Raw genomic sequence first — 11,739 nt, forward strand, 5'->3', positions numbered from 1 at the left:
CCACACTTAGGTACAGGTACAGAATATGAACACAAAATGGGGTATATTTAATTTATCTGACATTTTATGGCTCAAGTACGACTTGAATAGCAATAGCATATACACTAGGGCAGTCGCACTAAACTGATAAGATAATCTCATTTCAATTTGATTCCAAATTCCAGCAGGACTTCCCCATGCCCATTCCTCCATGATCCATGAATTTTTTGGGAGGCCTTCCGAAAGCTCCTACTCCTACATTTACATCCCCAGTATTCTTTGTTTTTTTATATTGTTCTAGTAGGGGGTTTGGGAGGGAGGAAACTTTTTTTATAATTATAATGTTCTAGTATAGTAGTAGGCAGGGGGCTTGTGGGAGGAGGGGAGACTAACTTTTAAAAAAAAAAAGTTTGCCCCCTACCAGACCAGAACATTATAAAAAAAAAAAGAAAAAGAATATTGGGGATGTAGGAGCTTTCAGAAGGCCTCCCAATTTTTTTTTTTAAACTACACAGCGGGAGGCCTTCCGAAAGCTCCTACATCCCCAGTATTCTTGTTCTAGTAGGGGGTTTGGGAGGGAGGAGAACCCCCTACTCGAACATTATAAAAAACAAGAATACTAGGGATATAGGAGCTTTCGGAAGGCCTCCCAAGTCTAAGTCCCCTCACTGAACACAGCACTGGATTTTCTGTTCAAAATATCAAAACAAATTAATTTATCAAATGACAGTTTATAATCTGATTGAATGCCGACAGTTTATAATCTGATTGAATGCCGACTATAGCATTCTGCAGGGGAAGGGATTCCCCCTTTCTTTTTCTTTTTTCCTTTTTTTTTCATAGGGTAAACCATCCTGACGCTTCCTTCTCCACCAAAAACTGTTTTGTCGGGGACAGCCCCCCTCACCCCCTCTTCAATTTTTCGCAGTGCTTTTCCTTTAATAAAAAATGGTTCTTCCCTCACCCCACCCTAAACAAAACAAATAAACCTCTGTCTCTCACTCTTCCTTCTCCCCCCCCCCCCCCCCCCCCCCCCCAAAAAAAAATATGTTCAATGTGTGATCAATACCTGAGCAAGTTTGCCTCACTAGACAGGGAGAACTTCTTGATGAGAGACTCATAGTTTTGGATATACCCTCTTGTCATTTCTGGGTGGGGATCCTGACCTCCCATAGTGGGCAGGGGGTTACATACTGTGTCTTCTATCCCCTTATATCTGTTTTCCAACATGCTTTCTGTCTTTGTCTTGGCATGAGATTACTTGGTTTGGTCCTGGCCCTGGCCGGAGTCGGGAGGGAAACAGTCAAATGCATAGATATTGTTTTGGGAGATGATATTTCTTTCCTTGTAAATCATCTCTGTTATGTGTTATTATATTTGTTATTTTTAATGTATAAATGCAAGCATTTGAGTATATTCTTCTTTGTTGGATTTTGTGCTTGTGTCTGGATGAGACTTATAGGTGATCTCAAACTAGGTGCATTGGCGGTATGCTCTTGGAATCTACATCTAATCCCTATTTGTTCCTAGTTCCCCTATGTCTTACTTTTTCTTGGGTGCTTTAATTGTAATTCTAGAACTTTTTACTATCCCATTTTCTTCTCTTTTACTGGTGCTGATATAACCTAAATGTGTTGCAAGTACCGTAAAACCCTTAAAAACAAAAACAAACTCTTGTCATTTAGTCTTTGTAATTTGAGAGTAATTGAATTGTTGGTTTTTAGACTCACTCAACAGTTCTCACTTACTCGCTCAATCTACGATTACGTGGTTTTACTCTTAGTTCAGATAAAAGATTGCTTATCAGCATTTTGGCTGTCTGCAGTCATTATCATAAGGAACTAATTCATCATTCATGATTCACTCATAATGGCTCATTCACCTCATTTGTGGTGAGTAGGTTCCAGGTTGATTTCATGAGCCTTTTCAATAGAATTTTACTTTTACAAATAATGGGATATATTTGTTGTTTTTTTTATATGTTGCTTTAGGTGAATGTACCGAAATCCCGGAGGACCTTTTGTAAGGGCAAAAAGTGCAGAAAGCACACAGTCCACAAGGTCACACAGTACAAGGCTGGCAAGGCCTCCCTCTACGCCCAAGGTAAGTCATAACTGTTTGTCAGTAAGTGTTATGGAAAGACATTCTGTTTTTCTGTATTTGTTGACAATGTTTTTCCATCTAAAATGGAATCCATAGGTACTGATAATTTTTAAACCATGGTGATCAGGCATTAACATTCTTATAGTGTTTTGACAGCATGTCCCAAATTATTTGGATTATATTCTCATTTTAAGGAAGAAAATAATCAAAGATTCTCTTCTGAATGGCATTTTATGTCATTTGATACTTTCTTTTTTATTTAAAAAAAAACAACCAAACAACTATCTGTTCCAGCTGATGCAATCCTATTTTCAGATTCCTTTTTCAATTTTCCTTCTTTTACAGCCATACAAGACGGATTATGCAAATAAATGTCTTGTAATGAGTAATATGTTAATGCTAATATTTCTCTTTTTCATCGTGCTTTTAAGATGGCTCTGATTCTATCGATTCTTTTGATTTCTTGAATGCTTTATCTTAATTAAACAGGTATATAATTTACTTGTTTGAATTTTGTTAACTAAACATGTATCAGACATTCTTGCCAATTTTCCGTATATTTATGGAATTCAGTGTATTTGTCTTAAATTTAAACCCTCTGTACATTTTCTGATCACCTGCTAAACGGAAAAAAGTAAGTATGTAATGCCTTTTTACTGGAGTTCAGCATTCATAAAGGAGTCGGTCTATGTATTTGCGTAAAAGTTCAGTAAATTTTTACGCCTTTAATTGGCAGCCCTGATCTGGTAAATTTGACCATACCCTATTTGCAGGATGATTGAATTTTTGTTTAAAACAAATAATTTTGTTTTTATTTTTGTTTTTCAGGTAAAAGGCGTTACGACAGGAAACAGAAGGGATATGGTGGTCAGACCAAACCTGTCTTCAGGAAAAAGGTAATAATAATTAAAACATAAGTATTAGAGGGTTTTGTTGTTTTTTTGGATTATATGTAGTCAATTGACAATTCTTTTAGTGGATAATCTGCCCAGGGCCTTAGAGCTAGTCATCAACCTTTTTTAAAAATAAAGTTTCTGTTCCTTTCTCTTCTCTAATGTATATGACTTTTGGCATTGATCTTTTTTTTCTTCGTTCGGGCATCTATTATAGTTTTACAGCAGAAAATTTGATCTTTAATAATTTGTCTTTGTGGGCCATATAGAACTAGATTTTCATTTCATATTCATACTGTGGGAGTCATGTGTGTATCCTTTTAGTTTTTGGGGGTAATACTGGCGATGATATGATCTAAATGTATTCCTAGTGCCATAAAACCAAAAGAGGAAAACAAAAACTAGGCTAATGAAAATCAGTTGTATTCCCTGGCATTCAATGTACTTTAATATGTTAATCATTTTTCAACTGACACAGGAAAATAACTTTGCCACTTAAAATTTTTGATGTACATTAGGGTATTTTTTGGGGGTTTTTTTTTGCAAAGGATATGTAAGTACAGTATGCAAAGAAACATTTATAAAAATGGAATTTTTAGCTAAGGTCTGTCTTTTTATTTAAAAAATATAGATTCAACATTTAAATCGGCATGATCTGGAAAGAAATTTAAAAGAGTTAGACAATCCAGTACAGGCACAGATCAATTACAAACATAAGTGACAAATAGAACTATCTCTAAACAGTAAACAATATCATGGCAACTGTTATTGGTTTTTTGTTGTTGTTGTTTTTTAATAGTAGATCTGCATAGTCTTATTCTCAATTGATTCATATTTTCTTTTAACATCTTTTGATAAAAATGTGTTGAAGGCAGTTTGTTTTGAGTTTTCAATTTTCCATCACCTGGACAGCTTATTTCTCTTTAGAAATTATTGTAATTGATAAATATAAGCTAAATAATAATAATAATAATAATAAATGGCATTTATATAGCGCTTTACCCCGTTGTCACAGGCTCTAAGCGCTTTACAGTGATATAAAACAAAACATATTACAGTGAGACAAGTGTGAAGGAAACGTGATACGAATTCAATTTAACAACAACAAAATATGAAAATAATATTGCAACATTATGACGTAAAAAGATAAAACTTTAAGCGAGATTTGAACGTTGTCAACGAATCCGAGCATCTCACGTGTGATGGGAGAGAGTTCCAAAAATGGGGGGCCGAAAATTGAAAAGACTGTTCACCTATTTTACGCAATGGCTTAGGTTTGACAAGGATTGATTGGTCATTGCATGACCTCAAGTTTCTATTGGGGACATATATGTTTAGAAGGTCTTTAATATAGGAGGGACTGTTCGTGCTCAGGGATTTGTAGACAACAGTACAAATCTTATAGGCAACTCTTTTTTCCACAGGAAGCCAATGTAACTCACGGAGAAGAAGAGTTGCTGACGGGTATTTTTTGTTATTGCGTACAATGAGCCTGGCTGCGTTATTTTGAGCAACCTGAAGTTTGCTAATTTTGTCTTTAGCTAAATTCGCCCAAAGGGAGTTACAATAGTCCAATTTAGATAAAACCAGGGAATTAATTAAAAGTTCTGTTAAATGAGCACCCAATTGACCTGAATCTAAAACCATCAATTTTATGTTCTGTTTTCAACAGCTATTGATTGACAATGTGTACTTAAATGTTACTTTAAATGTTTCTAATGTGTTCCAGGCCAAGACAACCAAAAAGATTGTCCTGCGAATGGAGTGCTCACAGTGCAAATACAGGAAACAGTTGCCTATCAAGAGATGTAAACACTTCGAATTGGGAGGAGACAGAAAGAGGAAGGTAAGGAACACCACCATCATAGTCTTGTTTCATTACTTCTTTGTGCTTCTCCACCTCCTCTATCACAAAGATCATGAACTGGTCTTGACATTTGGTAAAATGATTTGTACATAATGGCAGTGACAGGAAAAGTCTATAAACTACCAATGAGGGCCACTTCCTTTGCTGGCTTTTAGTATCACAAATGCCATGAATACACGTCAGGCAGCAACAATGAAATTATCTGTAGTGAACTAATTTTTTTTGACACATGAATAGATCTTGAAGAGCCACCAAATCCTGTTTTTCTTTTGGATTTTATTTAGTTGGGGGTTTTTTGTTGTTGCAATTTTAAGGCCTCAAAATTATGGCTGTTGCAGTTTGATCTTAAATGGTATTAATGGTTGGCTACTCTGGATCGTTATTATTTCTGACCATCTTTGAACATCATATTTCCTTTCAATATAATGATGCCTTAGTGATTATAAAATTATGTTGCATGAACTGTACAATAAAACAAAACATTGGGTCACTGCCAATCTCGCTTATCACAACTTTGCAAGAAGCACATTCTTTATCTTGTTATCCCAAACTAAAATTTCGTTATACAAATAGCAAAGATTATATAAAAGTCACATGTGAATTCCCAAATCATGGAATATAACACATTATTTATCAAAATAGGAAAATAAATAAAAAAGTTATGGGTTTTTATATAGTTTCATTTTTTGATGATTTGTGAAGGAAAATAAATCTTAGTGAGGGAAAGAGAAAAATAGGCTTTGTTAACATAGATGGCGCTTTGCACTTAAAAAAGCTAACATGTCCAATTTTTGCCATTATAATCTTCAAAGACTGCTGATTTTAGTGGTATAAGTTATTCACCATAAACTTAACCATTAAACGCCACTAGCGCCCCACATCGCCCGCTACTATATTTACCACAATCGCCCGCTACAAAATGTGTACTGAACCCCTTCAAAAATATCAAATCAATTAAATATCGCCGCCATATCGATATTAGCCGATTACAGTAATAGAAAGTAGAGAGAAAGACGATTATTTTGCTACTTTCGGTTTGAGAATCGATACATTAGTAAAGGCTGGGCGATTTTTTGAAAACGAAAGTACTTTTTGAGTGAATATTGTCAACAATGGCTTTCAACTTTCTTCGAAATTTGATAAACGATCCTGTTTCAGAGGATGAATTGGAGAGTTGTGTTGATGGTGAAGTAGACTGTGGTGAGGAAAGTGATGTTGATGTTGACTATGAAGAAAATGAAAGTGAAAATGAGTCAGAAAACGAAATTGACGACGATGAGGCGCCGGGCGATGGTAGAGACAATAGGTTTGTTTGGACTGAAGAACTGAGTGATGTTGAAACTGACATCTTTACTCATCGCAAGGGGCCAGTGTTAGTTGATTGTGATCTTACTTATGAAAGCAGACCCATTGAGTTTCTTGAACTTTTCCTGCCTACATGCTTTTATGAGCTCTGTGCTGATCAATCAAACCTGTATGCACATCAAAAAAATGCACCTCAATCTTTTCGACCAATTGAATCAAAAGACATTCGTTCATTTCTTTATGTCAATATGATGTTTGGAATTCACAAAATGCCATACCACAGAAACTATTGGTCATCTGACCCATTGCTTCGTGTGTCAGCTGTTGCTGATGCAATGCCAAGAAGAAGATATGAAGAAATTTGTAGGTATCTTCACCTCGTTGACAGCACAACTGCTACCCTCCGTGGGCAACCTGGATATGATCCCCTTCATAAGATTCGACCCATGATAGACTTGGTTCTCACAGCTTCTAAAAACTACTATTACCCAGGTGCAGCATTAGCATTTGATGAAGCTATGATCCCATTTACTGGCCGGATCTTTTTCAAACAGTACATAAAAGGAAAACCAAACCCCTGGGGCATCAAGGCATGGTGTTGCGCTGACCCTTCAAATGGGTATCTGTGTGACTTTTCTTTTTACACTGGGAAGGATACTAATAATGTGATGAATAAAGGCCTAGGACATCACGTTGTCTGGTCTTTGGGTGAAAGATTTCTGGATAGATTTCATACTTTCTATTATGATAATTTCTTTTCATCTGTGGAACTTGCCCATGACCTTTTAGAACGAAACACCTACTCATGCGGCACCATTCGTACCAATAGAAAGTTCTGGCCTGTGGATCTAAAGAAAGTTAGCCTTGCCACTGGTGAAATAAAGTTTAGACAGTGTGGAAACCTTGCATGTGTATGGAAAGACAAGAGACAAATAGCCATCCTATCCACAAACTGTTCTCACGGATTTGAAACTTTGGAAAGGCGCACCAAAGCTGGGGTCGTTGCTAAAGAGATTCCCTCTACTGTTGCCAATTATAATGCAAATATGGGGGGTGTTGACCTTAATGACCAGTTAAGGTCATATTACAATATCGGGAGGAAAAGCCACAAGTGGTGGAGGTGCTGTTATTGGTATTTAGTTGAAGTGGCTGTCCTAAACGCTTATATTTTGTATAAGGAGATGCCCCGTCCGGACGGCATCAAACCAATATCACACTTTAATTTTCACTTGGAAGTAGCTAGATCTTTACTTTCTCCTGATCCGATAAGAAAAAGATCAGGAAAGGAACAATCAACTATTCAAGGAATGGCCCTGTCACGACCCTGGTAAACACAAGCGTGTGCGCCTTCCAGGACGTAAAAAGCAGTGTTTTGTGTGTCGGGAAGAGAATATTCGCACGGAGTCTGGGAGACGCCCAGAGACAGTGTTTGGATGTTTAACATGCTCTACACACCTGTGCAATGAACAGTGCTTTGTAAAATTTCATGATAAAATCTTCAAATAGACCAAAAAGCACCAAAACTTTAAAAAAAACAATGTAAAATTTCAAAATTTCAATTTAAATATTTTTTTTTCATACATTTTTCTTTTATTTATCAATACATATGATATATGAATGGAAAGAACAATATTTCAGCTTTATTTCTGTTTTTATTTCATTAAGATATCTTAATTAGTAATAGAGATATGATTTTTTATCTGAGCTGGGGTACGTTTGTTGTGAGAGTTATCTCCCTTGCGTGTGGAAAATGTGGATGTCAATGGCGCGGCCCATGTGACGTTTAAGGGTTAAATTCAAGACAGAGCGAGAATGTTCAAATAGGCCTTGGCCTCATTTTTCAATGTTTCGTGAAAAAACATTTATCTTGTTTAGGGAAAGAAAATGAACAATCTTTGTTTCATGGACGGCGCTTTGCGTTGAAACAAGCTAGCAGATCCAATTTGGGATATTATAATCTTCAAAGGCTGCTATAAGTTTCTCATCAATAACTTAAATTCAAGAGAAAGAGACCTCATTTTTTCTTATAACAGCAGTAGTTTGGGATACCTACTATATCAATGACTTCAGTCACAAACCATTTTCACTCCCAAGAAAATTGTTTTTTTTTTTTTTTGGGAAAGGTCTCTATTGAAAAATATAAGGTAATTTTATCCAATAAAAATGCTATGTTTATAATCTGAGGCAACAGTTCATGCAATTATACCTCTTGTAGTTTTAAAAATCTCATGCATAGTTGGGTTTTCCTGAGTTTAGCAGTTTGCAAAAAAAAAAAAAAGGGAGGGGGGGGGGGGGGGGGTGTGAAGTGACAGAGTGGTTAAGACATTATGAACATTGTACAGACTCGAATGTTCTGGACTGAACCTTGTTTCATGCACTTCAGTTTGTCCGTGGTCAAGATTTATCCAAAATTTACTCATATAGTACAACAAGGGTGATTCCTGTTGACATCAAAACATTGTTTCATGTATATCTTTGGAATGCCCAGGTGATGATAAATGATGCACATTGAAGGCCATAACATTATTTTTTCTAATAAATTTTTTTATGTTTGCAACTGAAACCATCAGTATTTCGAATTAATGATAAAATATTTGTTTGTTACTGATATGGCAGAAGTAACATTTTAGTTTCTGGTTTGAGATGGATGTAGTGTATGTTGTCAAAGCTTGTGAAATGACACAACACTAGGTGGTACAACTAAATTATGTTCTGTGTGGTGTTTTCTTTCGTCAGTGTGTGCCCCCTCAGATGAAGTAAAGCTGGACTTCTATTTTTTTGGGGTAGCACTTGAATTTTCTTATTGGTAATTATTATTAATTTTTTAAATCTTTCCTTTTCCTCCTCAGGGCCAGATGATCATGTTCTAGGCGTGTTGTGTTTTCTGTACATTGAGCGAAAGGAAAATAAATATTTAAGATCAAGAAAAATCCTCACGATTTTATTTTTTGTTCATTCGTTTGTCAATTTTATTCTACATGTGAATGATTTTGTTGCTTGGTGAAAGTTATTAATAGTAGAAATAAGTTATAAAAAATTAAATATAACAGCTGAAACCCATCTGGGCCAATTACTGTATATGATGGTTGGAGTTGGGGAAAAAAGTACTTGTGCGACAATGTGATCTTGTGGTATGTCACTCTTTCGGATTGGATGGTCTTTGGTTCAAGCCCCACTCTGAGCGCTGTATAATTGAGTCCTTGAAAAAGACTCTTTACTCACATTCTCTCATTGTACTTAGGTGTAAAAAGAGTTTCTGGTCGTTAACAGCATTGTCTCTGTCGGAAAATTTAAATGTAATATTGCCTAACAGGCGTCATGTCTTGTCCTACATGTTTAGTGTTGCTGTTGGCTAGGGACCCCTTGTGAAGTGCTCTAAGCATTTTAAGTGGATATTTAGCAATATAAACTTCAAAGCTCAAATTTATTTGAACACATTCACTTTTGTCCTGTGTTGTTGGGTGGATAGAGAAGAAAGATAAATAAATAAAAGTCCCTTTATTCATCCCTGAGGGGAAATTTGTCTTTAGGGTCTATTCCAAGGGACTGAGTGGGTTTCCTGACCTCCCATAGAGGGCAGGGAGGTACTTGCTGTCTTCTATTCCCCTATATGTTTTCCAACTTGCTTTCTGTCTTTGTCTTGGAATGAGATTACTTGGTTGTATCCTGATCCTGGCTGGGAGGGAAACAATCAAATGCATACCTTATTATTTTGGGAGATATTTTTTTCCTTGTAAATCATCTCTCTGTTATGTATTTTATTTGTTATTTTGAATGTATAATGTAAGCATTTGTGTTTTCCTCTTTGTTGGGTCTTGTACTTGTGTCCGGATGAGACTTATGTGATCTCAAACTAAGTACATTGATGGTACGCTCTTGGATTCTACATCTGATCCCTTTTTGTTCCCAGTTCCCCTTTGTCTTACTTTCTCGATCTTGGGTGGTTTAATTGTAATTCTAGAACTTTATACTATCCTATTTTCTTCCTTTTTACTGGCGCTGATATGACCTAAATGTGTTGCAAGTGCCGTAAAAACCTTTTTAAAAAAACATTCCAAGGGAAGACTGGAATAACCCATGCGTCAACTGAAAAGTGAGCTAGGGCGAGGTGACTTTCTCAAGGCCACACAACGAGGCGGGTAGTTGAACTCGGTACCTTTTGCTTACAAAGCAGAGACTGAACCACGCTGCACCCTCAGGGTAGGGATATATCACCTCCTTCCGTGGGTTGGATGTTCTTCACTGACCCACTGCCTTGTTCTCTTTTATTTCCCTCTCCCATTCATCCATTTCAATGGGGCTTTATGTTCTTGTGAAATGGTACCATTCCATTTCACCTGACCATTGTCCGGGGTCTAAACACTGGAAACGAAAGAAAAAGTAATTTTGATGAGGGATATAATATATTTTTCCCCATTTTTCCATTACATCTTTTGTTTTGTTTTTTTTTTCTTTGCCAAAACCATCTGAATTTTCCTTTTGGCATAGATCCTATGAAAAATTTTGGACTAGTTACAAAGATATATTGTCAGTGGTTTACTTTTTGTTATTTTTTATTTCTTGTCAGCGTGATTGTATATTTTATCTTCCTTTTTAATTGCGCTGAAATGGTTTAATAGCACTGAAAAACAAATAAAATTGTCCATTATGTTTATGACTTGTACACACGGTTATTTTCATCGTCCATGATGGAATAGGGGGGTCGTTCCCTTATATCTGTCATCTGCATTATTTGCGGCCGCAAATTTCCAAAAATTGGCAAAATTTGGCAAATTTTTGAAACAAAAAAAGGTGCTTAGTAATTTTTGAAGGATATTAGTATTAGGATTGTCAGTCCAAAAAGCATTCCTCTTGTGCCTAACACTAACAGTGTATCTGCATACACTGCATTTCCTGATTTTTATCATCTTCCTCATGAGTTGGAATAGATATATTGAGAAACTTGGGCCCAGTGCTGTGAGAGAGTCCGATACTGGAATCATTGATCTGACTCTTTTCTGGAAGTCTGTGGCAGATCATGTTCCAGCTCTCGTTGCCTTGGCGTCCCGATATGCCTTCTCAAAAAGCTCGTCAGCTGATGCTGAACGAAGTTTTTCTTTATAATCTTGTTTTGTCTTCTAGAAGGCGTAGACTCACAGAAGTCAACATCAAAAGGACTAGTTTTGCTTTACTACTACTACCATAAGTTTAGTGATGCCTCTTTTTTTTTTGTACTGGGTGGGGTTCCTGACCTCCCATAGTGGGCAGGGAGGTACATACTGTGTCTTCTATCCCCTTATATCTGTTTTCCAACATGCTTTCTGTCTTTAGCGGGTGGTTGGATGGGAGCATCACCCTTGAATCATATACCTATGATGTTCGCATGGGTGTACGATTCGATAGTGATGTCGTTTCTTCTTCTCTTTACTAGCCTATCCTGCTTCTTTGGTTTGTGATTGTATTTTTGACAGGGGATATTTTTTTTTCTGTAAATCTTCTGCCTGTTTGTTCTTGGTTATTTATAATTTAGCTTATGATATCTTTAGGTTATGATTTTGATTTACATTTGTACTATTTTTGTTAGATTGCTTGTTTTTTTGTTTCAGCGGTCTC

At 36.3% G+C, this 11,739-nt stretch overlaps 1 protein-coding gene across 1 annotated transcript in view; it reads left to right on the forward strand.

The window, feature by feature from the left end:
• LOC144967949 (uncharacterized) overlaps positions 1 to 9,079 on the forward strand; it is a 9,929-nt gene extending 850 nt beyond the window's left edge. The window contains exons 2-5 of the mRNA XM_078905751.1: positions 1,971 to 2,082; positions 2,911 to 2,978; positions 4,705 to 4,821; positions 8,997 to 9,079. Coding sequence (XP_078761877.1) covers positions 1,971 to 2,082; positions 2,911 to 2,978; positions 4,705 to 4,821; positions 8,997 to 9,017 — 318 coding nt within the window. The 3' untranslated portion in view covers positions 9,018 to 9,079. The remainder of the gene's footprint in view (positions 1 to 1,970; positions 2,083 to 2,910; positions 2,979 to 4,704; positions 4,822 to 8,996) is intronic.
• Positions 9,080 to 11,739: the final 2,660 nt, after the last annotated feature.

This window comes from Berghia stephanieae, chromosome 3 (assembly GCF_034508935.2).
Source record: "Berghia stephanieae isolate SIO BIC M18660-M18661 chromosome 3, UCSD_Bste_1.3, whole genome shotgun sequence".
In the NCBI taxonomy this organism is placed as follows: domain Eukaryota; kingdom Metazoa; phylum Mollusca; class Gastropoda; order Nudibranchia; family Aeolidiidae; genus Berghia; species Berghia stephanieae.